Source organism: Haematobia irritans, chromosome 5 (genome assembly GCF_050003625.1).
Source record: "Haematobia irritans isolate KBUSLIRL chromosome 5, ASM5000362v1, whole genome shotgun sequence".
NCBI lineage: Eukaryota > Metazoa > Arthropoda > Insecta > Diptera > Muscidae > Haematobia > Haematobia irritans.
The window spans coordinates 62,339,088-62,366,354 of record NC_134401.1 but is presented as its reverse complement, the minus strand read 5'-3'; the positions used below and the strand labels follow the sequence as shown (position 1 = coordinate 62,366,354).

Genomic DNA, 27,267 nt, shown 5'->3' with positions numbered 1-27,267 from the left:
TAATTAAGTTGCATGTCAGTCACTCACTCATTGGCTCACTCACCATCTTGCCCCTAATGTGTTTGAGCCTAACTAGCCATGTAGTTGGGAGCCAAGTCCAAGAAGTATGTACCACAAAACCGAGAAACCACACCACAAAGTACACATTGGATAGGCTAACCCTCCAGTTTTTTTTTCTGCTTGTCCACTAGTGCTTTGTCGGTGCACATGTCTGTCCGTCTCATTCATTCGGTGGCTAGCAATATTCAAGTTTTGCTATTTTTATACGCAAAACACACCTCGAAGATAAAAATTCTTTAATTAATGTCGATTTTCTTCTTCGATGTCGATTCATTTGTTGCCACATTTTGTTGTTGCGATGTTGCTGTTATCACATCAGCATTTATTTATTCAAGTCATTTTCCTAAGACTACCTCGATAGCCTACATGGATGGTGGACAAAAGAAGGTTGAATGGATAATGTTGGAGTGCCCAGCTATGGGCATCGTAGAGATGGTTTCATTAACCACATTAGGTGGGCACATCCAGCACATGTGTATGTCAGACATGCAGACATATGGATGGATGGACGGAACTCAATGACTCTGTTTTTCTTTAAGATTTTCTCTCAATCCCGGGAAAAACATGTGTCCGTAGTTGTTTACATATTCTGCACATATTTTTGTAATATGACCTCGGTTGTGTCAGTGAGTTAGCCTACCCCTCTTGAGGGATATATAATTAGCTAGAGTCTTACTTTCAACACAGGATATTAAATTGACCCCTTTCTTTGGTGCAAATGCCATAGAGTAGCATTTTAATGGAGATTTGTTTTGTTTTTTTGCTTCTTTCATCTGTTTGAAGTTGTTCTTGAGCTTTATTAAGAAATTACTGAAGGGTTCCCTAGCAATGTAGGGAAATTTAGTGAGAAAAACGATGTCTTTACATTATTACATGTTCGTGATAATATTAGGCGTTAGTAGCCACTTATAATGAAATTTTTTCTAGGCTCAAGTAATCAGCAATTCATGGTCGTTTCATCACGTATGAAAAATGGTTTTGGTAGAGTTGGAAAATTCACTCATACCTTGAGTGTTCTGTATTGGAATACCTACTAACAATTACCATTATTAGATGCAATAAGACTATCTACCCTGTACTGAAACAAATATTAAATTAATATGAAAGATTATACATCCTAAATTTAAGGACATGCATTCCTTAAACTAAAGTTCATTATCTTTTATTAAATTTCATTTTTTGTTCATTAAATTTAGACACGAATCTTTTAAATCTGCGTCCCTGCCTTAAAGACGTAAGTCTATGAAGCCAGCCAACTTTTCGTTTTTTTTTTTTTCATTTAAAGAATTTATCTTTAAATTATCTGTGATATTTAAAATAAAGATAAAAGCATAAAATATGGGCTAATACTTATTTTGAGTGTTTTTTTTTTAATCTTTGGATCAAAGCCAATTTTCCTTAAATATTTGAAATAAACATGGAAATGCAAGAAATATAGGCTAAGACGACGCCGTTCGGACTCGGCTATACAAAGGAGGTCCCTTATCATTGAGCATAACATGGAATCGGGCAGCACTCAGTGATAAGAGAGAAGTTCACCAATGTGGTATCACAATGGACTGAATAGTCTAAGTGAGTCTGATACATCGGGCTGCCAGCTAACCTAACCTAGGCTAAGACTTGAGGATTTTAGATCTGGGATAAAGGCCAATATTTCTTAAAGTAAAGAAAATCATTTTTGATTTAATGAAATTTCTTTGGAATTAAATACGATAATGAATCTTGGAAAAAAGCAGAAAATATTTGATTAGACTTAGACTTGAGAATTTTGCATCTTTGATTTAGTTTTTTTTTTTTGAGATAATTTGCTTGAGGTATATGTTTGAAAGTGGCATTTTTTGTACGAAATGTACAGCTTTATCTTAATTTCTTTCTTAAGCTAGAAACGTCTTTATTTTAAGGAAGCTCCATCATTTGAATCCATGTAAACTCGTTTTGACTTTGGAAGCTGTGAGCAAAATGAAATCAATTAATATTTTATTCCCATTAAAATCCCTAACCTTAAGAGCCAAAAAATTATACAAAATTGTTACAATTTATAAAATTAAACTGCACAATATTAAATGTATTCAAATGTATATGTGGCATTCAGTAAACAAGTAAAACCCCTCCATTTATATGTCACCCAAGACTACCGAATTCATAGAATTGAAAGGAAAATATTTCTAAATTGTTATTCACAATAAAAAGTAACTTTAACTAATATTCCATGGTAACCGTAACAGCGGGCTGCTGTGCTCACCAAATTAACACCAATATGAGCAGTATTTCCTTACTATTTCACTAAAATTACAAGTGGGAGTTTTCTGAGGAATCATGACAATTGGACATCAATTTCACCTACAGGAAATGTTTATTATTATTTTTGCTGTGATTTGAGAGTTTCTGCGAATATTTCTTCATTAAATCTACGTGTGTCTTGTCTATGTTTCTTCCAAAATTCACATTAAGTTTTATTTAGAAAATTGTATATGTACGAAATGTAGAAATATTATACATTTCCATCATAATATTCATCAAGTTAAGGTGATATGTATTGTATTAACCAGAGTAATAAATGCGAAAAACAAAGATGTTTTCATATGAAATAATCGTTATCGTAAAATATCATCAAAAGGAAAGGGTCATAAAAATGAAAAAAAAAACAGAAACTTTCACAAAATCTGCCAAAGAAGAAACAAGTGACATAAAAACGCTGAAAGCAATTCATAAAATTGATTGGATGTAATAAAGTGTGATGACAGATTTATATCCATAATCGATATCAACGGCAGGTAAACATTTAGCATTAAATTTTTAGCATAGTAAGTAAGGTAACAAGAAGAATAAAACTTTGTATACTTAATAAAGATACCCCAAATACGATTAGAATAAATTGGACTTTAAAATCAGAGTGTCACAAGTTATAATGAAAATTTATGATTTGAAATACAAATACATTTTAAAATGTGAAAAATTTTAGAACACAATTGAAGTAAGATTCAGTAAAATTAGAAAAATATCAACTATTTTTGCGAATTTCGAATTTAGTACATCATCATTTGTATAAAACTTTTGTTTCTCAGTGTTAGTTCATGCCCCTTAAGAATGCTAAAACGCATTGAAATATGGAAAATATTCTCAAATTTGGCAAAATTTTACTTAAAAGTGGGTTCTAACATCGAATTTAGCCGCTAAAATTAAAAATAAATCAGTATAAAATCATACATCTTTGGTGCAAATTTTATTATAACTTGATGGAGAATAGCTTAAAGCAACTTTTTATAAAGTTTAAATTATTTAAAATGGATTATTAAAGAAACGTAATTGTGAGAAAAATGGTAATTTTAGCGGCTAACCTCGAACTTAATACCCACTTTAAACAAGGATTTATTTTCACAGACTAAAATAAATATTATTACAAATTTTATACAAGCTTATTATTGAAAAGAAAATGTCACATAGCAATCTGCACAAACCTACCTATACGTTTCATTGGTGTTGGGTACTATATGCAAAATTCTTATCGAAATAACATACTCGAATTATTCTTCCCAATAAAGTTCAAACGACTCTTAACATTTTCGTTAACTTTTTTCTAAGGATACCAAATAAACTGTCGCCATTACCCTCTATAATTTCAAATTTAAAACCCAAAATCCAATGCTAACTACTGTACTCCAAACTATTATGGATACAATTTTTCACTTAGGCAAAAAAAAATCCTGTTGATTACCACATGTCTATACGTTATTTTTCATGTCATATAATACCCTAAAAGTTTCCGCACAATACCATTATAGCCAAAAAGGACGAAAAACTATAGCTATAGTAGGAGAAAAAAAAGTTTTCAAAATCTCCTGTCATTTGTAAATGATATTGATCACGATATAGTTTGCAGCTAAACTTATTTGTCTTTTCAATCACATCAATGGCATATCAACTTGCAACTAATTTGCAACATTAATTGAAAACTAAATCCTCTGGACTCATCAACTTTTCATTTTGGCAATTTGTCAAAGTGTACAGGTAATGAGTCCATTAAGCAAACCCCTCTCCCCCCTATACCACAAAACAAAAAAAAGGAACAATACCCACTCAGCGGAGACCATTGTCTAAAAATATCTGCATAAAATTTCGAGCTATTGAGTCGATTATAAGCAAAACTTATTAGGTCATTGAATTCAATGGGTTTTCTTGGTCTTTCCTACTATTGTCGTAACGGGTCATTTCTATTCTTTGGAGACTTTTTTTGTTTGCAAAAATTTCAGTTCAATTGCAAAAGAAATCGATAAATCATTAATTAACAAATGAACGATATAAACAGATAGACATATGGACTTCAGAGAGATAGATAGGCAACACCAACAAAAAAAACAAAAACACAGCAAAAGTCACAACAAATTCACACACTCTTAGTTAGCGACCACCACCATATCTGGCTCAGTTAATTCAGTTAAGTAAGGCACATTCTCGGGGACCATGCAGACAACGACGAAAACTATGAACACCAGTGGAACACCAGTATCAGCAAAACCAGGGCCAAAACTCCGACAAAGTTATAAAGTTCTCAGCATGATAAAGAGCGATAAAGGTTAACAGGTTTTCTTGACTTTTTCTGCTTTAGTGTAATTTTACTGTCTGAGTTCATTTTGTTCGGACTAAAACAGCAAAAGTTGTTGGCTTTTTCAGTTGGACTAATAATATTCAAATGCATTGTATGAAGAATGCTGGAATAGTAAGTCAGTGGCACTTGCATACAAAAACTTTTCCAAGATTTATGCATAGGAGTTCGTACTGACTTCATTAAAAAAAAATTAAGAGTTATATTGATGGTGGTGATGTAATGGTTAGTAATTATTTTTGAAAAATTTTTGGTGTTCGATCGAAACTGGGATTGAACCGATGACCGATGCAAGTAGGACATGCCAGCCATTACATGGTGGCTCCCTTGATCCTGAATACCACATTATATTGCATTACATCTTTTAGTGTGTGTGTGTGTGAGTTTGTTTTATCTACGGTTGAGTACAAAATGTCCATGGCAAATCTTTATCAGCGGTTCAGTGCCGCCACGGAATTTACCTGGAAATTTTATCGGCAACATTTATTGTCATTACAAATATTGTAGATTATTCTTGTTGAAGTATTGTAATAATATGTTAGATGCTTACATTTCAATATTTATATTAAGATCTAATCTTTTATTCTTGTAATCTAGTGTTGCCTCTCAGTCAGCCTGCCAACCAGCCATTCATTGAATTTTGTACTTGAAGTGTAGGTAAATTTTCATTAGTGCCACCAAGTCTGACATCTAACGAGAACAGTCAACAGCGTTCTGAGTTTAGTATCAATTTTGAATGCTGGAACAATGTGGTTTGGGTGGGGGCCAAGATAGAGTGGAACACCGTCATTGCCATCATCATCGTCGTCGTTGTTGCCGTCTCACCCTTAGTGATAATAGAAATTCGAAATTCATATGAACGGACAGCGTATTTACCAACGCCAACACCAAACAAGCGAACAAATACGTAAACAACAACAATATCAAGTCATAAAATTTAATTTTAACAAAATCTAAATGCTTTGGACCAGACCAATTGAAGAGCAAGACAGTTGGGGCGTTTATTTTTTCCTATGGTGGCGAAGGCTATATCTCTCTAATAGCTACACGTGGGGTTGACTATGGCTAGGCATTGGAAGAAGTCGTTGAAGAGCTTGCCTGTTAACCTCCTTATTTATCCACTCCCCTGTCATGATAATGACTAACCCCTAATAAAAACAAAAAAAAACTCAGTCTATAAAAAAATAGACATTATAAATTATTTAATTAGCTCTCTCTCACATTTATAATTTATGTTCAGAAAAACTCCTAATTCATTTTCATAAATAATAGGAATTAAAATTACATTTCGACACTGTACAAAAACTGACATAAAAACAAACTAAAAGCTCACTCCTCTATATTCTTCAGAACTTCTCATTTAGAGACAACAAGGACTCTTGGGCATGAGTAACATTGCTCTTCTACGAACTCATTATGTTTGGCTTAAAGTTCCACTTATTGTATTTATTTTATGACTTTTGATGCCCCAGACGACATTTTCGGACGATATTAAAATGATTCGACGCCGACACCATCTACCTGCTTATCACAACAAAAAAAGTTAAACACCCAAAATGAAGCCTAAGTAAACTAAAATTCTGTAAATTTCAATTCATGTCTCGTAGCCAAGATAAAAACAAAGTTCCAGCGTTGACAAGTCAGCAAATTCCCTATTTTATTGTGACCGAAAAAGAGACAGACGATTATCATAGAATGCAGGTAAGCATTGCACTCAACGAAAAATATGCAAATGTGAAATAGTTACTAGGTTGTTGGGAATTCAATTTATTGATATAAATATTGCACCACATAAGATTTTGTTTAGTTTAGAAATTTATATATTTACAATCCCAAGCAGAAAAAAACATTTTGCAATTAGGATTGCAACGATTATAAGTTTTAAATAGAATTTTTTGTGACAAACACTTAGGGTCACTACAACTATGAACAAGCTCGTCATTCTCAGCAAAACTCTGGTATTATTTGGTTATTTATCTTTGAAAAGTAAACCACGGGAGTCGGCATGGTGCAATGATTAGCATGCCCACCTAACATACAGAGGGTCAATGGTTCAATTCCAATTGTGACCAAACACCCAATAGTATTTTCTTTTTATTCCAAACCCAAGTCGATAGCTTGTTTCGTTCGGAAGTTTACGTGATTTCCACAGACAGACGGACAACGCTAGATCGACCCACAATTTCACCGCGACCCACAACCAATATTTTGAATGTGTTACAAACGGAAAGACAAAGTTAGTATACCCTATCCCATCCTATGGTGGAGGATATAAACATTGACGTTACAATTTATAAAAACGTCTTCAGCGAAAGAAATAAATTCTGAACTACTTTGTGTGAAATTCATTGGAGGGAAACTTTCTAATATTGGGGACATTTTATGTAAGCCATGATAATATCCATGACCACAAATGTTGTTAAGTTGACTTGAATGCCCCTTTTTTTTGGGTGTTCGAAAGGTATGATTCTCGTGTCTATTTTATATAACACATATCTCATAATTCAAAACAATTTACTGACAGTTTATCGAAATAATTTACATGGTAAAAAAGATCTAAAATTTAGATTTGCATATAGGGGATAATCTTTGAGCTCATCATAAATAAAACACAAACATGGAATCAGCATTAAAGATAATTTTCAAATAATTGGAAAACTATGTTTATTTTGATCACCAGCACTGAGCTTTGGCAAATTTCAGAATTTTAATCTCAAATGTTAAAGTGAATATTTCGAAATATTCAAATACCTCTTACGGAGTTGTAATAATTAAAAAATAAGCCATTATGTCATATAGGAACACTGTTCAAAATTCAATTACTTGACGCCACAGGGAATTTAATATAGAGAAGTTAGAGAGCCATTAATACCAATTCAAAAAAATATATTAAAAGCTACACAGAAACAAATGCTATTCCTATCTAGAAGATTTTGTCCTCAGTTTAATTGTATTGACTATGAACAGACTTCCGTTATTGTCCTACAAATACTTCTAAAACGCAATTGAATTTCAGGTTGTTTTATATACGAGATACTAAAACAATAAATCCTATTTTGTTTCAGTGCAGTATTTGAAAAATATCCCCATAGCTTTAAAATAAAACATCATGCTTTGTATGGTAATAATCCCAATTACAAAGTCACATCGCCATTGGCAAGAGCTAGAGATTTTAATATAAATATTTCTCAAAGCTCCTTCATTAATCCTTTATTTGCAACACTTCACCAGCTATAATATTTTCCTAAATTAGAAAAACAAAATCTAGCTTTATCCCATACTTAACTGGTTATAATTTATGAAACTAATCTCTTACAAATGGATATGATAGATGCTGTTATACTGGTACTTATTGCATACGATTTCAATATTTCTATATTAAATACGATTGAATTAAAAAAAAAAAACTAATAAGCAAACAACAAACTGGTTACATAATACATAAACAAAAATTCAACAAATTTGGAAACCCGTAAAATACAAACAACTTACATAGCAAAAATGAAAAACTCAATATACAACTTTCCGAGAAAACCTGTCAAATAAACTACGCCTAATGTTTTGCCGCAATTGTCAAATTGAAAGAAGCCTCTCGAATATTTATGTCATGCCATTAAATTAGGTGAACTGCAGCAGCAGCATCAGCATCGGTACACCGATCACATACCGGACATACCATCCCTATAGGTCATATGTACTTTGGATCGTGTATGCATTTCTTATTTGGAAGATAAATCAAAGGCAGTGACATTTTCGAAAACTCAAACAAAACTCTAAACTCGCAAACGATACTAAGAGAAGCATATTCTGTCAAATCGAAGAAAAATCCCCTGAATAGAAAACTTTAGGCAAGGAGGCGTTTATCGATGGAAACAAAAAAGTGCAAAAGTCGAAACAAAACACAAGAAAAACTAAATCATATCCCGACTTTGGTGGCGGAGGGGAGCGGTAGATAGCAACTGAGTTTGAGATTTTCCATACGAGGTGTTTGATTTTAACACTAGAAGAGTGGCGGCCAAAGCTGCTGCAGCAGCAGAGGCATCATCACCCACAGTGCGCCAATAGATTATGGCGCTACCAACAGCCAAACACAGTACCAATCGCAGAATTTCCCTAAGCCAAAAACATCACAAACGTCCCCTCCCGCATTATCAATATGGCATGTGTATGTGTGTCTTTGTGTACTCTGTTTGTAGTGTATTTTTTTTTTTTTTTGGAGTTGCTCTATCGGAAAACAACGACTTTAGCAGATTGCATTTTAAGCCTGCCACAAACGAAGGAAACGAGATAGAAGAGAAAAACTTGGGCAAAAACTGGCTACAAAACATCCCCCCTTTCAAAAAGCAAAAAACCAACAGCGTCATGACATAACTTTGCCAATTGCATTTTATTGCCAATAATAATGCATAGACAAACGACGATGACGATAACAACAACAGCAACAGCAGCATCATACAACAACAGCAAGTGGCAGCGGCATTTACAAAAATAGTTGCGACAACATAGAAAAAAAACTCCATTCGATAAATAGTTTTGCAAGACCAGTAAAATATTTTTGGTGTGATTACCAAAAGGCTAATAAGTAATGGCTAGAACATTACCTTCAACATTATTTTACAATGTGTTATTCTAAGAAAGCATGTAGGGACAGGCTTGGTTTAAAATTTCACTTATCGTCTATTCAAAAAGTCGATATTTTCAAAACCAGTACAATACAAGTAACGACACGTCATCAGATTTGATCGATATCCAGGCTGTAGTGCGAGAAAACTTTCTCGTGGGCTGAACATATCGCGGAAACAGATGTAACGCATATTGAAAAATGAGATTGGACCATTCAAGTTCCAAAAATTTAGGCTGCAAAGAACCAAGAAATTGCTTAGTAGACACAACGAAGTGGCCAGTTACCGAATTTTTGTTTTTTTTTTTCGATAAGAAGCCATTCCAAATTGATCAGTTGTTGAAGAAACAAGATGTACTTGCCAAAGATATCAGCTGAAAATTTACACCTACGCCACCAGAACTCAAGCGCCGCCGATGGTAATGATGCCATCAAAATGTTCGTATCTCAATCCGTTGGACTTTTGCGCCTGGGCCATTTTGGAGAGTAAAATGGTTCTGAAGGCCGTAATTCGTGTCAAAGGTAGCCAATTCGAACAAAATTAAACTGATTCTACATTTACTTATTTATACACAGAAAAAAATTTCCGTAGTTAAACTAACTCTAAATATAACTTATTTTTATTGGAAAAAAATATTTGCTAGTAGTTAAATTTTATTATTTTTATCAAAATTTTCCACAGCTTAATGAAATCTTACTTTTTTAAGTATGTCTCAAACATTTTATGAGTATAAAGTTCAATGACCGTACACATAAGTTCAATATGAACTGAAGGAAAAGAAGATTTTCGTACGATTCCCAAAAATAGTAAGAATGAACTACTGTGTGGTTAAAATGGTCATGATTTGGCGCCAATGATTTTCTTCTTTACTTTTAATTAATTTTTTCTTCTATGAGATGATGTAATTTCGTGAGCTGCAGTTAAAAAGTACAACAGGACATTAAAATTTCCTGGATTTAACAACGCTTTGTGGAAATCTCAAAATGTGGAGCCAAATTTAGTTAAATTTTCGTGCGAGATAAAGGGTGATACGGTCAAAATTTGGTCAAGGGAAAACGCGTGTAATTCACCGATTTACACGCGTTTTCATCGTTTATTTAAAAAATCAAATTAAATTTCTTTTTCAAGTTCAATTAGTATAAAATTCAGGAAAAATATTCAGTTAGGCTTTCGCTTTTCCAAATCCGAATTGCCGGGCCTCACGCTTGACACCTGCCATCAGATTTTGTACAGCCACCTTGTCCACCTTCTTCGCCGCAGAAAGCCAGTTTGCCTTGAACTGCTGCTCGTCCTTAGCAATTTTTTTGGTCTTCTTTAGGTTCCGCTTGACAATAGCCCAGTATTTCTCAATTGGGCGGAGCTCTGGCGTGTTGGGAGGGTTCTTGTCCTTGGGAACCACCTGCACGTTGTTGGCGGCTTACCACTCCATGGCCTTTTTACCGTAATGGCAAGATGCCAAATCCGGCCAAAACAGTACGGAACAACCGTGTTTCTTCAGGAAAGGCAGCAGACGTTTATTCAAACACTCTTTCACGTAAATTTCTTGGTTGACAGACCCGGAAGCTATGAAAATGCTGCTTTTCAAGCCACAGGTACAGATGGCTTGCCAAACCAGATATTTCTTTGCGAACTTTGACAGTTTTATGTGCTTGAAAATATCTGCTACCTTCCCCCTTCCTTTTGCCGTATAAAACTCCTGTCCCGGAAGCTGCTTGTAGTCGGCTTTGACGTAGGTTTCGTCATCCACTACCACGCAGTCAAACTTCGTCAGCATCGTCGTGTACAGCCTCCGGGATCGCGCTTTGGCCGTCGTATTTTGTTTATCATCGCGATTTGGAGTCACTACCTTCTTTGGAGTCACTACCTCCGGCTCGTTTTTTGGCTCCATGCACGGTTGTAGACGATACACCCAGCTTATTTGCGGCATCTCGGAGAGAGAGGTTAGGGTTTCGCTTGAAACTACCGGCAACTCTCTTTGTCGTCTCAGCGGCTTCCGGTTTTCGATTTCCCCCCGATCCAGACTTCCTGGCTGTCGACAAACGTTCCCCAAACACTTTAATTACATTTGTAACGGTTGATTTGGCAACTTTTAGCGATTTTGCCAGCTTTGTAGCTCGGATTTTCGCGATGCGCGAGCAAAATTTTGATACGCTGCTCTTCTTGCTTGGACGGCATTTTGACAACTAAAGAGTGAATTCCAAAATCAAAATAAGAGCAACATTCTACACATACACGCCTTCAAAATGAGGGGTGTTCAGGTTTTTTAAATGCAAAATTGAAAGAAATACGTCAAGTTTATATTGACCAAATTTTGACCGTATCACCCTTTAGTTCATTCTTCCTATAAAACAGTTCACTTTTTTTCGGTGTAATATTGATAACCATAATAAATTATTAATATAAATAATGACAGAATGCAGGGTACTAACTACAAAGGTTTTCGACCCATTGAAAACTGATTCTAGAGTTTTCCGACATGTTTGGCTTTTGTACAATAAAGATTAAAAATATAGCGCTTTACTCTGTTGCATTATATATCGGTTACCCTGTATTATATATTGTCTAGGGTCTAGGATCAATATTTTTGTTAGGTATACATCTTGATCACTTTATATTATAGTAAGCGTAGGTTATAATTAGAAAAATAGTACAAACAGGAACGAGTTACGAAATTTCTCATACTCCTCAAATTATTCCAAAATCTGAAAATGATTATGAAATTTACAATTATATCCTCTATATCCTCACCATCATCTTCATTTAACGGCAATAAAAAAGTTCACTGGGATCTCTTTAGCATTCACTAAATTCAGATTTGCACAGATACTCTTCGACAAACAAAGGCAGCATCCAACACAGCAAGGCACAGCAGCTTTAGTTAGCATCACACAACCATCGGCAACAACATCACTTTGATAGACCATAATTATGCACTGTGGGAGATTCCGTTTGAAAATCTACATTACCATCAACAACAACGTTAGGCTGTCAACAAACGAGTACAACAACATCTTCATTTCCTTTGACATCCCATAAATATAATGTAGCTGATGCCGATGCTGATGCTGATGCTGTTCGAGATGTTGATGAGCATAAGGCGTTCGCTCGTACATTGGCAGTCTAATGCATAAATTTGAATTCAAATTCAAAACGATTTATTCCCAAGCCAATATTATGAGGACTCAGAATTAAAGCTTTAATATTGAAATTTTATATGAAAGCTAAACAAGATTAAATGTAACGGGTAATGATGTTGTAATACAACATGTATTCAGTATTTCTCGAATATGGCATATGACACCAATTTCCAGAAGGGTGAGAACTGCATAGGCCGTTCTTGTTAATTTTACAAAGCATTCTTCATTAAAACAACAACATTTTGATTGATTTTCATAAAATTCATAAAAGAGTGAAGCATGAAACTGTTTCATAAAAAGTACGAACACTTTTCATAAAAAATACAAACTTTTTTTAAATAAAAATTACGATATAATTTCGTAGAAAATACACAAAGTATTCGTTAAATGTTATCCATGCAAATTAAGAAGAACATTTGATTCTTTCTTTACACTCAAAAAAAAGTGAACTTTCTATTTCACTAAAGCCAATTTAACTTTATTTTAGTTCATGGAATTATTTAAAAATCGGGAAAAAAATTATACACAAATGAAGTAAAAAGTTTTACAAAATTCATACTTCTCACAAAATAGTTCATTATTTCTTTAAATTTGTAAATTTTACTACAAATGCGTCCATCATGAACTTCGTATGTCACTAAAGACATTCTTGCAATTTTGATCTCCAATGTTTTCTTTCGAACTACAAAAATTTCTGTAACAAGTGAAAGAAATTAATTATGTCTAATAAAGTTTCTTGAATGTGTCAAAAAATATTTACTTATTTTTGTGATATTGGCGAGTTGTCAGCGTTTGTAATACTGTTTAGTTAAAATTTTCTAAAAATATTAAAAAAAAAAATTCTAAAATTAACTTTTTTCAGTGTAGTTTTAAAACAATAAAAATTTTCGTTCTTTTAACGAAAGGGATTCTTCCAGTATCCTATCACCATAACCCAACTGAATCTTCTGTTACGAAGTATATTAATAAAATAAAATAAAATTTTAAGAAATCTTTTTCCTTAAATCTATAGTGTGAATGTGTCTATATGCACTGAAGTATACATATTGGAATTGTTTCTTATTAAAATAATATCCTTGTGTTGTTGCACACTTCAAATATGATTAAATGAATATTTGATGCTTTTTTTTACGGTAAAATAAAATTTATATGAAAAGTAGTTACATAAATTCCATATACTACTACTCCCTGATGGCTATAGGAAATAGGAATTCTGTAAACCTATTAAACAATTCAAATTGTTTGTCCCAGAATCTAACAAACCTCAACCCAAGTTTATTTATGTAATGTATTTTGCATGCAACTACAGAAGATTGTCTCTTTCTAACCCTAGAGAATTGGTTTTGAAATCCTTTTAGCATTCAAAGAAAAAGTCAACCCAAACTCTAAAACGAAATAAATATGTCACATGACTAACATGTGTTTTAAGGAAGTGACGACATTTATTGAGTTATGGCACCCCTAAAGGACCTCAGAGCATTACCAAGAACATACAAACGCCTTTATGTCCTGAGACTTGTTCAATGTGTTGATATTGTGGAAAAAAAAAATAAACTCAAATCCTGTGAATAAACATAACACGAAGAAAAAGTAAATAAGATGTTTTCTTTTTCGGAAAACGAAAACCAATTTTCTAATTTTAGAAGTGTTATTCTTTCTTCGGGAAGCTGTTATAAGGATGCACAAATGTTGTGATGTGGTTGTCGAGGAATTTTCGAAAAACAAAAATCAAATTAACCATTATCCTTCAAAGAGGATTACAACTGTTGCCGGCAACTAGGGTGCTACCTTAACAATATTCGAGACATTGTTGCTTACCGGAGTAATAGAGAGACAAAGATCAAAACAAGGGTATATTTCTAAGGGAAGGAATCGAATTTATTGTTTCCTTTCTTTACATCCACATTCGCTTGAAAATTGAATTTATTATTATTTTTTTTTTTTTTTTTGAATTAGAACTTTAAAACTTTTTTCTCTAATTTATACCAAAAATTTTCATACATGAAGAAAAGAAAGAGAGTAATATAAGTATAACACTGAAATAAGAGTGTATTAAATTAAATAAATATATAAAAATGACCCATAACAAAACATAAATCAAATTTAAACCAAATCATTTCAAAATGTATCTTGCTGAGCTCTCAAGAAATCAAATCTCCACAACTCTGTAGAACAGGGTATATGTTGTTAGTGCCACAAGGAGACGTTTTTTCGCTAAAACTATGAAGGATTTTCATGGGTTTTCTTAGGAACTTCCAATAGATTTTAGAATTTTACTCTGCATAAAAATAAACTAAAATCTGTCTAACCATTCACTAAAAAAATAATGAGCCCTTCAGGATATTAAAACCAATTTAATTTTAGTTCATGGAAATTCTTATATTTTAGTTAAAATTTCCCTTTTTTCTCATATTTTTTGTATTAATTGAACTAAAAAAGTGAACAAAATTTATACACAAATGGAACTTCGTATGACGCAAAAGACATTTTTGTAAATTCTAACTCCAAATTTTTCCTCCAAATTACGAAGTTTTCTTTAACAAATAATTTTTTTTAAACTTGTCGAAAAATATTTACAGTTCAGTTAAAAACTGCTAATATAAGCTTTCATTTTCTTTCCAGGTGGGAAAGAAACTCACGTGTGCTTAATCACAATTATAGCCGATATTACCCCAGCAAAGTGACTCAATTTCTTGTGGCAAAAAGAAACATCTGCTCATGTATAAAATCTATTATGAAATGTTCAAAATGGCTTCGATCGAGCGAGCAACAAATATACTGATAGAACGGCTGTCCGCTAAGTCGGCGGGGTTATCATTTTGTCATTATACCCTAAACATATAATGGCTTAAGCTAAAAAACCATGGTACACATCAGAGAACTGCAACCGGTGGCTTTTTTCCGTATTGCAATCTTACCCACAAAATGTCGGTGGCAGTGAGTAAGACACCAATTGCCATGCGATCTTTTACATTGATACAAATGCGAGAATAAAAACACCATTAGTATATAACAATGTTCGTATGCAGTGTCTTGCAATCTTAAACCAATCGACATCGTAACAACGCTCGGTTAACAAAAAACGAGTGTGGCACTTAAGTGTGATTGCACTCAACAACAACAATTGCCAGCAGTTGGCATTAGCGCAAGAGAATTGAGAGAGTACCAAATAAGAGAATACCAAACTGCTGAGATATGGGCAGTGTTGCCAGGTTGGGGGTTTTCCCCCCAAATTTAGGGGTTTTTTACACGTTTAGGGAGATTTTTAGGGGTAACATTTATTTGGGGGGATTTTTGGGGGTAAAAAAATATTTTAGACCCTATAAAGTGGAGCAATTCTCAACAAAATTTGGAACAATTCTGGCATGAATTTTGAAAAAAAATGAGGGAAGTCAACCCATGTTCTTAAATACAAGCAAGTAAGCAATGACATTCTGTTTTAAACGCATCTGTTGAAGGGGCATTTTTAATATTTGATACAATTAAAAACAAATTAAGAAATGGCATTGAAACATTAAATTATTGGTCTCATAATTTCACGCCTACAATTTTGGCGAATAATGTATATATTTACTGAACTTTAATTTTTGTTTATTTTTTATTTCTATTATTTATACTTTATAAGCCGCTGTTTTAATTAATTTGATTTGAAAGATTTATACATTGAATTATATTGTTTTGTCTGCTCTTTATATTTATACACATTTTGTATTATTATACCCATAGAAAAATTACTTTCCTCAGGAACGAAATTTTAGACAAATAAACCCGAATTTGTGAAAAGTGGTATAATGATGTTATCTACTGACTTTTATTTACTTCAAAAGAAATTTTGTTCTTAAGAAAAAAAAATCGTTCAGTATATATATTTGTGTTAAATTTAATTTGTAAAGTGTATCATTGCAGGATTTTTTAACGAAATTTGGGACACCTTTTTGACTTAATAACATTCTTAATTTTTTTAGGGGTTTTTCAAAAAAGTCTAGACCAATTTAGGGGTTTTTTTCTTAAGATTTGGGGGGAAGAATCAAAAATCACCTGGCAACACTGGATATGGGTAACCAATTTGTGTGATTGCTTTACTACGGTGTTTTCGAGAGAACAACACTCATACTAACAAACACCGGTTGCATTGGATATTGGTGGTTGAATTTTTTTTACCAATTGTTGTTTTAAGATTGCAAATATTGGCGTTTACTAAATACACTGGTCGGTTGCGGTAGATCGTAGCTGTTCTCTGGTACACATAACTGTAATTTTTTCAATTTTTTTTTTTTGGAAAATAAATAGGGCGTGCAATAAAGGTATTAATAAAAAAAACCAAAATGGCGCCCGAGCAAAAGGTTATTCATTTACAATGCATAACTAAATCATACACACTACACGGACAAAAAATACTGTTTTTCATATGTTTGGGTGTAAAAATTATATGTTTGGACATAAAATATTTGTAAATATAATATGCTTAGATGCAAACATATATTAATTTGGAAATAGCCTATAAACATATATGTGTTTAGAAAGAGAGACCTAGAGAGTATGCTGCAAGTAAAATAATGGAAGTAACCAATTGGAGCCTTAAAAATATATCCACACAAAAAAAAATTCATTAAAATTTTTTACTACAAGTGTATGCCCTAAGGTGAAACATAATATGTTTGAACAATACAAACAATATTTTGTTTCGACCAATCCTGAAAATGATATAGGCGTGAAGCAAAATGTATTTGGGGTATTTGTTACAGAAGCAATGTTTTTTTTTTGAGAGTGTAGGTTGTAATCTCGAACCACATAAACATTTCGTTGATTATATGAATGATAGTTGTCAATTTATGGTAAACAATTGTATTCGACTTTAACTTTTAGCCACATTGTGTGTGTGATTTAAATTTCAAATAGCAAAGACTTACTTGTTTAATATTTGACATTATATCTATAAACTAAATAGTAAATTAGGACACTTGACATTCTTTGGAATATGTAACATTGTGATACATAATCCCAACTTTAGAACAAATTATAGATTTTTATTTTTTGTATAAATATAAATGAGATTGTTTTTTTTTATAAATTTAAATTATCATTTAGGATATTAAAAATCAATAAATAAATTTAATTTTGCATTCCATTAAAGATTTTCTACTAAAGATATTTTTTAATTATACCAATGCAAATAGCTTCACACAAATCAATTATATTTCATTTAATCTGATATGTCAATTCCATCGCTTCAACACATACAGACATAAATGCATGAGCGAACATATTCATATGGTTTGTTTTTGTCTTTTTTTAGTCCTTCTTATTTTATGTGTGTGAGGGTGGGCGATCTATATGAAATGAGGTTTGTCAACAATGTCTTTTTAGGCCATAGCAGACCATTGTGCAGAGTTTGAAATGCCAACATTTTATGGGAGGCAATGCAACAGAGAACAAAAAAAAACAAACAACATCACAGCAAAAAAACAAATAGCCATAATATTTGCTGAATTATTAAATACACATAACAGCAGCAAACAGAGTTGGTACAAAAAGCAAATAATGTTGGGGCAAATGGCTAAACAGAAAAAAATCATCATCATTTGCTGGCAGACAAAGTGCAAAAATATTTCGTTTGCATACAAATGCGAAATGCGGTGGCAATAACACCAGCTAACCAACAATCACCATCGGACCCCACCACCAACATGGACAACAATTGTGGCAAGAAAAGAGGCTAAGTCAACACTACTCGGACAGACTCGATAATAATGTCATGAACTCTACTGGTTAGGAGTTTTGCATATTTTCCCTATGTTTTTCCCCAATTCAGCTAAGATTTCTATGCATTTGGGAACGCATTCTCATATGAGTAGTTGTCGATTTTGTTTGTTTGGTGTTTTTGCTTATCAAATGTGAACAAATCGACAGAAAGAAATGAATTCACATTTAAAATTTTGTGATTTCCCAAAAGTCTGTGGGAAAAGATTTCATTGCAATTTATTATCAAGTAGATTGGGAAATTCTCTCCTGCGTGATTTTGAATATCATCATAGCAAACTTCTCCAAATGAAATATTGATGATTTGATATGAAATTGAATTCGACCATCAGTTGTAATTTATTCTCATCATGGTTATATATTGATTGATGGTGAAAACCCCATGAACACTAAAGTGATAAGAAAATATCTGCCAAATTCATGTATATTTCTACTAAAAATCAAAATAACCAATTAACGAAAACAAGGCATATTATAATGCAGGTTTTGTATTGCTTAAAATGTTCATTATAGATAACAGCATTTTGTCATATTGTCAAAGGAATTTAACAAATTCTGTAATAAGAGAATATGGTTTAGAAAAAAGTTGTTAATAGAACTTAAATCACAAGAAATTCAATCACACTTTAGCCTTCTTATTTGAAGATATTATCCCTTAGGTTAGGTTAGGTTAGGTGGCAACCCGATGTATCAGGCTCACTTAGAATATTCCGTCCATTGTGATACCACAGTGGTGAATTTCTCTCTTATCACTGAGTGCTGCACGATTCCATGTTAAGCTCAATGACAAGGGACCTCCTTTTTATAGCCGAGTCCATACGGCGTTCCACATTGCAGTGACACCATTTAGAGAAGCTTTGAAACACTCAGAAATGTCACCAGCATTACTGATGTGGGATAATCCACCGTTGAAAAAAATGTTGGTGTTCGGTCGAAGCAGGAATCGAACCCACGACCTTGTGTATGCAAGGCGGGCATGCTAACCATTGCACCACGGTGTCTCCCGATATTGTCCCGTGAAGATGTTAAATGCCACCAGCTGGATACATTTGAGCCAGTATTCGTACCGGTCCCAAAATACATGAATTGATCATTTCAAATGTTAAAACCTTGCTAATATGGAATGGTATAGTATTAAGGAAGCTGGGAGTGGTTATGGAATTTCTTGTAAGAAAATATTTTCTTTCGTTGGAATATGGAATATAAATAATATGAAATATGAGAGGGAAATTGGTGGAATATATCTGACATTATTTGTTTATAACTCTACCAAAATTGGGATATCTTAACAAACAAACAATAGGCTCTAAACTCATTATTAAAATTAGTTTCAAACTGTTAATAAAAGTGTATAGAGTTTTAAGAAATTAAAATTTTAAGTAAAAAATAAGTCTTTAATATCTGGCTTAAATTTGTTTCACCAAATCTGAAATCTAGATTTTTTTTGGTCTAAACCTAGACCAATAATACAGATGTTCTAATAAAATACAATTCATCTTCTCTAAAGACAAATTGATGTGCATAGGTAATTCATTTGAGATGTCTTTATATTTATCGGTCTATGGTCTAGGGTAACTCATCTCTGATCCCAGGCTTATTGCTAAAAATTCCATTTATTAATATAATATTATAGATCTATCTGTTAATTAAAACAACACCAACACACAAAATGAGGTACAAAAAGAAAAAATAATTTCGCGTATTGTTGATTCTTGCTTAAGGCTCTATATCATATTAACTCATTCAATAATATTTAAATAATTGAATCATGTTATCGTAAATTATATCAAAATACTAAACTCAACTTTTTTATTTAATAAATAATATTTTTAAATAATCATTTAGTTAAATTGACAATTTCCCGTAAATAACACAATCGTGTGCGTGTGTTTTTTAACATAATTTAATTTTATTTAATTTAACTTAATTAATAATATAAATTAAAATAAATTTAATTTAAGTAAATACATTTAATTTAATTAATAATATAAATTAAAATAAATTTAATTTAAGTAAATAAAATCAAACAAACCGAAAGCTAACTAAATCGTTAAATAAAACAAAATGAATTTATACTTAATTAAATTAAATTAAAACAAAACAATTTAAGTATATTAAAATTTAATTTATTAAAATAAAATTCAATTAAAAAATGAATAAAAGTAAATGATTTTTTTTATATAAAAATAAAGTAAAGTTAAAAATGAAAACTAGTAAATTAAATTAAAATTTAACTTATTGAAATAAAATTCAATTTTTTATATGAAAATAAACTAAATTTAATAATGAAAACAAGTAAAACAACATTTTGAAAATGTGTCACAATTGACCAGGCTCACTTAGAAAAACTTGGAAACCCCCAAACCTATTAATAGACATACGCAAATCGAGAAAGAATCACCAGCTTATGCACCGAAAGAATTCTCTTCGTTAATTTTATGAAGAATTCTTCATTAAAATAACGAAATTTTCATTCGTAAATTTTACGAAGAACATTTTACGAATATACGAAACTTTTACGAAATATTCTACATTAACTTTTCTTCGTAAAAAGTTCGTACTTTTAACGAAGGTTATGTGGCAGCCCGATGTATCAAGCTCACTTAGACTATTCAGTCCATTGTGACGAAAACTTTCATGAATTTTGTGAAGAAGTTTCTACGAATATTTTACGAAACATTCTGCGTTAAAATTTCTTCATAAAAAGTACGAAACATTTTCTTTGAAATAACGAAGAAGTTTCATTGAAGTTGTAAAATTTCCGTTCGCGGTATTAAATTGTCTTTTATAATGTCCTTTAGTGTATTCCTTTATTCTATTTTTTTATGCAAGCTATGCTACTTCTCATTTGGGTGATAGCGCGCTATGAATATAAGTGAAGCAATAAAACTAAAAATTATTCAAAAACTTTAGATGTAAAGTAGTGATGTCATTTTTCACACTTGTAACTACAACCAAATGCACTTTCGACTATATTTTTTTTTGTTCTAAAAGTTCGAACATTTTTGAAAAAAAAAGTACGAAAGTTTTTCATAAAAACTACGAACATTGTTCATAAAACCTACGAAAATTTTTCAAAAAATTTCGAAACATTTTCATAAAAAGAACGAAATTGTTTCATAAAAAGTACGAAGATTTTTCATAAAAAGTACGAAGATTCTTCATAATAAAGTACGAATTTTTTTCTTACAAACTATGAAAATTTTTTTTTAATGAAAAGTTTCTTTGGTTATAAAACAATGACAAATTTCGTACTTTTAACGAAATTTTTCGTTCTTTTTACGAAGAAAATTATTTCGGTGTGGTGGCTACTATATTCGGTTCCGCAGTGAAGTACCTTAAAAAATAAAAAAAATGAAAAACTATAGATTATTATACTTCTTGCAAACGTAAAAAAACTGACGAAATGCGTATGTTTGGAATTAGAGCGTGTTAAATTCTTACATATGTTTGGTTTAGTAAGATTTAGAACGTGAAGCCATTTGCAATGTCATTTGGAAAATTAATTTGTGTACTATTATTTTCTAGAATAAAATGAATAAATCTTCGTCTTTCTCCAATTTTACATACTATTAAAAATTTGGCTCACTTTTATAGTTTGTGATACCCCTAATCTGCAAACTATTATCTCTGTACGATTAGACTTACTTATAGCTTTCATAAATATGACCATGTTATTTGCATTTCTGAAACGAGATGTTTCAACTTTGATATATAATATTCAAATTCTTTCTATCAGCTATGTCAGTTCAAAATCCAAATATAACTTCCATATGCATTCAAAGAGTTTGACAAATCTGGCCTTATTTTTTTTACTCTTCAATGTATAGACCTATCAGTTCGGATTAAGTTATAGAATATATATGAATCGCATGATTTTCACAATTATGGTTACACGAATTTCAAATCCATCATCCCAAAATTCTGTGCAAGGTATTCCCCCGAAATACTATATGCAATTGAAACGAATCATCAATTCGAAACACCCCAGTAGAAAAGCGTCGCCAAAAAAGTAGTGAATATTTTCTTTTTGGATCCGGAAGTGGTGAAAAATTGGCGCAGAAGCGAAGGACTTGTAATAGGACGGATTTCCACCATTTCAACAGCCGTTGCACTGAATTTGCATCACTTCTTACTCTGTGATTCTAATTCAGTGTTTTGGATGTGAATTAAAAAATGTTGTCATATTTTGACAAATAAATAATTTGTATATTTTTTATGATTTTTAATGCATTCTAACGCTTATCCCAAACATTTGAATTGAAATATTTTGAAAAATTCGCAATATTTGTTGAGAAGATTTTGAATTTTTTTTTCGACAAAATTTAAATAATTTAAATATTTAAAGCTTACTCTGTTGCTTACCTTTTTGAAACAAAAAAATTAAATTTATCCATTAAAAATAAGAAAAAATAATTGAATTAAAAGAACTTCCTGTGTAGTTGAAATAAAGAACATCTGGGAGTACATCTTTTGGAAGTGCTTTTAAACTTGTGCCTTTGGAAGATCTTCCAAATTTTTTTGCTGGGACCATACAGTGATAAATATGGAACTTATATCTTCCAATCTTCTTGAACCTCTTTCAAATTGTCGAAATCTATACGATTTTAATTCTGTACTAATTATTATTTGTATTTTTATTAGGTCGATATTTTAGAAACAAAAACTCTTGAACGTAAAAAAACGATCTAAGTGAAATCGAATATTCAAATATTCGCTAATATATACAATCACAAAAATTTTGAAAATTTCTTAGTAAAATTTATTTTTGGCATTGTTTAATAAGGTTTTCAAAATATTTTCAAAGCTCTTGAAACAATTAATCCCTATCAAATAAGTTTAGCAAAATCCCTAAGGAATTAACAAGGGTAAACACTTCGTTTGTTGTTGATCTTCCTTGATGATGGGTGGGCAACAAACGTATTTATTGTAGTAGCTGAGACACAAAAGTTTTATCCTTGAAATTTCCTCTGACAGTCTAATTTCCGTTTTCATTTTGGAAAATTTTCGCTATATTTTATTCCCATTAATCCAGCTTAAGATTGGCCACATTTTTAAAATGTGAGTTTGCAACAGCACAATTACTTAATAATAAAGACAAATGTAGACTTCTCCACATGTTGACTGGTTTGTTGGTTAGGCGGTTAAACCGTTGCTTTGTTACTGGGTGCAAGCCCTTGCGCTATTTTGGGTTGATGATGATGATGATAATGAACGAAGATTCTAGTGATGGGGACAGAAGTTAACAAAAGTCCTTGTGTATAACGATCCTTGTAGTGGCCATCCAGATGGATGGTTGAATAGATAATTCGCCAACATACTTTTGAGAGCATGTAAAAGGTCATAATTTCATACAAATTAATGCGTTTTTGTTGTTGCTGTTGGTGGTGTACTGTTGCTATTTGAACTAAAAAAGAAAACCTCTACCATTTGCAATTGGAATGGGGGGGCAAGCTTCTTCTCGTTGCTGCTCCTATTGTTGGCACCAAAGAATAATGGCAATATAATGGCTTAAAAAGCAGCTAACAGCAACGACAAGACACACAACACTGACATGATGGCACAGGGAAACAAAAGACTAATGCAGTAACCATAATATCTCAAGTTCTTAGACTCAAAGGGGGTCATCCGGTATGGTGGTGTTATTTGTCTGGCCTCTGTGCTCAAAATATCACCATGATGATATGAGAAGAGACTTTGGCTAACAAAGACCCAGGCAATTCTTAATGTTGGCAAAACTCTTGACTGGCTTTTTATGCATCTGTCTGTCTATCCAGCCAGCCAGCCAGCTTTGACTGCTATTCGTCCGTCCGTCCGTACATGTGGAGTCTGGTGTATGGTGTACAAGAAGTTATGTTATGACTTACCCGCAAGCAACGTAAATGTCAAAGTTATCCGAAAATGTGTTAACGGCAGATGCATCTTGTGGCATTAAATGTTGCAGACTGCTGCTGTAATGTTTTGTATTCTGTTGCTGCTGCTGCTCCTTGAACGATGAATGTCTTTCTTGGCTCACAGAGCCTACCGAGCAGACACTAAGCGAATTGGGAAGATCAAGTTTTTGTTATTTAATGTGTGTGGCACTTCAGCTGGTGTGCCTTCGTTTTTTTTTCGGCAAAAGGACTGTTAGGCAGCCATGGAGCTTTAATGAAAACGAGTTTCTTTGGTAGTTTCCTTAAATGTTGGTCACCACAATAACACAAAACACAATACACAGAGTTGAAGGACAGGTTCCAAGCACTTTCAATTTTCCTCAAGCAACCAAAAAAACATTATGTTCTTGTATGGAGGAAAGGGAGCTGGGTGGTTTCTATTCACTTGCACAGCTGTTCTTTTTGGGGGGGCTCTATTATGTTATGTTTTTGGCTTTCGTTAATAGAGTAGTTTTAATTTTTTATTTGCCTTTTTTATGGGTTATTAACATATTCTAATTTTGGAGAAGGCGTTTTATTTGAATTTAAATTTTTAAATATTTTTTGTGTCGAATTTCTGTTTTGTTCTCATTTAAATCGGGGGGCAATCACAGGAAACGCCAACGTAATTTTTTTGTTTTGTTTGATTTTATTGACCAAAATCACTAATCACACATTCGTTGTTCATTGATGAACTCAAAAAATCATTCATTCATTGACTATTTTGTCGTTTCTTTGTTTTGTTTATTTTTTTTTTTTTTTTCTTTACTATTTCAAGCTTTTGTTTTCTTAAAGCTTAGGAAATTATTGAGTCTTGTTTTGTTCTTCGCCACTCGCGCGCGCTCACACTAATTCACAAAAATTATTCGTAGACGTAAAGCACATCAAACACTTGTCTTTTCCCCCTCTTTTTTGTTTTGGTTGGTGTTATTAGCCCACGTACAGATAGGCTCATTCAAAACAAAACCATCAATATCAGGCCACACTATTCTTATTCAGTTAGGTTACGATTTGAACACTTGTCGCTCTGTGGCCAACAAACCGGTGTTAATATAAACTCTCGAGAAGCCGTGTACAAGCAACAAGCCCACTCACTCACTGGCTCTTTTTTTCAAACTCAAGGCAAATCGATCTCAACTTTGCGTTACAATCCCAGCGGCCAACATAGCCAGTTCGAAGTTAAAACTCAACTGAAGGGAGTTGAAGTTTATGGCGCAGAGCCACAGCAAACACTTACAGACTCATACACATACACACTACATTCATCCAACTTCTTGCAACTAAACTCCGCGAGGTCTATAAATGCGCGTGTGTGTGCGTGTATTCTTTTCTTCTACCACTTGACTATATTTCGTTGAGTCTTTGATTGGGTGTTCGAGCAAACCAACAATCCGTTGACCGTGTGTTAAACGTTCGAGGGGTCTTTGACGTTTGATACTTAAACGAATGTGGTTCCTTTTCGTTATGGTAGCATAATTGAAATATGGTTGCATGGGCAAGAAAACCAGTTATCAAACTTGGTTGTGTTTATGTTGTGAGTAAGAGCATCAGACAAGTATCGATGTGGTGGTATGGCTTAAAGGTTTGATGGCAATCTCATTTCAATATTCTCTTTAGCCATCAATATTGGAAAACGGAAATGGAAATTATGGCAGCACAAATGTTCAAACCAAACCAACCCTAGGTTCAAACCAAACCTATTGTCTTTGGTTCGAACTTGTCTGGTTCTTATTTGGTTCCACCATTTAAATTAAAATAAAATAAAAATGCAGTAAAATAAAATAGAAAAAATGAAAACAAATCTAATAAAAAATAAACAAAATAAAATAAATTGAAGTAAAATAAAGTAAAGTCAAATAAAAAAAATAAAATGACATGTATTGAAATAACCCAGCAAAGAAAGCTTCCCCAAAAAACTAGTGAAAATCTTCTTTTTGGATCCGGTAGTGGTGCAAAATTGGCACAGAAACGATTAATTTAACATGGGCTTCTTATAGGACGTATGTCCACCATTCCAACAGCATTTGTACTAAATTTGCATTACTTCTTAAGGTGAGATTGGAATTCAGTGTTTTGGATTTGAACTAAAAAAAAATTGTAATATTGTGCCAAATAAAAAAATTTTATAATTTTTTATGATTTTTAATGCATTCTAACGCTGTCTGAAACGTTTGAAATCAAATATTCTGAAATTTTCGAAAATTTTAATAATCTGTACCGTTTTATTATTTATTATATAATTTTAATCAGTTTTTAACACATTTGAAACAACAACAAAAATAAAATTACCCATTAAAAATATAAAATAGCAAATTTTAAAAAATTGAATTAAAAGAACTTTCTGTGTAGCTAAAACAAGCAACATCTTTGGGAGGACATTTTTGGAAGTGCTTTCGAAATTGTGCCTTTGAGTTTACGACATTGGGTATGGTCTAGTTCAATGGGGTATTTTATTAAAATATATGTCTTCTTAAATAGGCTGAAGGATTGCAACAAGTTAAAAGAGACAAATCTTTATAACAATAACACCACAATATATTTCGAAAAATATATTCAACTTTCTGTAATTTCTCCATCCACAGTTTGCCTTTATACATTTTCAATAATAACGATAATTTATCTTTGCTTCGAATGTTTTTGTTCGTTCATAGGACATAATTTAGTTCATGCTTTAAATATCGTCAAATAAAAAAAAGTTTAAGCATGTATTCTACTTAGTTGGATATTACAAAAAATTATTGTATGTTCGATGTTGGTTGTGGTAAACCAAGTTCTCTCTCAGACACTTGATTTCAGATGTTGTACAAAGCTACTACAAGAAGAAGATATAAAAGTCTTAAGAGAGACTTAATGCAAATCACACATGAGTATACCATCTCTCTCTCTCTCTCTCTTTACAAAATCGAAATCGAATTTCGAACCACATATTCAGCCATGGTGTTTAAGAGAACATAAATTTCGAATATCGTCATAAACCTGAATTAGCCCAGAGAATCCATGGTCAAATTGTGTATTCAATTATTTTCAAACATTTGCGTTACAAAAGATTGACCTAACGACCAACATGTTGCAACAAATTTGGATAGACTCACACTCGTACAGCCAACTCCAACAGATATTGCTGCTTTGGTGAAAAGTTCTCTTCTTTTTGTACGAAAACGGAAATGATGTTA

General features: G+C 32.4%; 1 protein-coding gene across 2 annotated transcripts in view; it reads right to left on the bottom strand.

The window, feature by feature from the left end:
* Positions 1 to 25,506, bottom strand: part of hbs (hibris) — an 85,043-nt gene extending 59,537 nt beyond the window's left edge. For both annotated transcript variants that reach the window (XM_075310118.1, XM_075310119.1), the window contains exon 1: positions 24,050 to 25,506. In XM_075310118.1, the coding sequence (XP_075166233.1) occupies positions 24,050 to 24,104 (55 nt within the window). In that variant the 5' untranslated portion in view covers positions 24,105 to 25,506. The remainder of the gene's footprint in view (positions 1 to 24,049) is intronic.
* Positions 25,507 to 27,267: the final 1,761 nt, after the last annotated feature.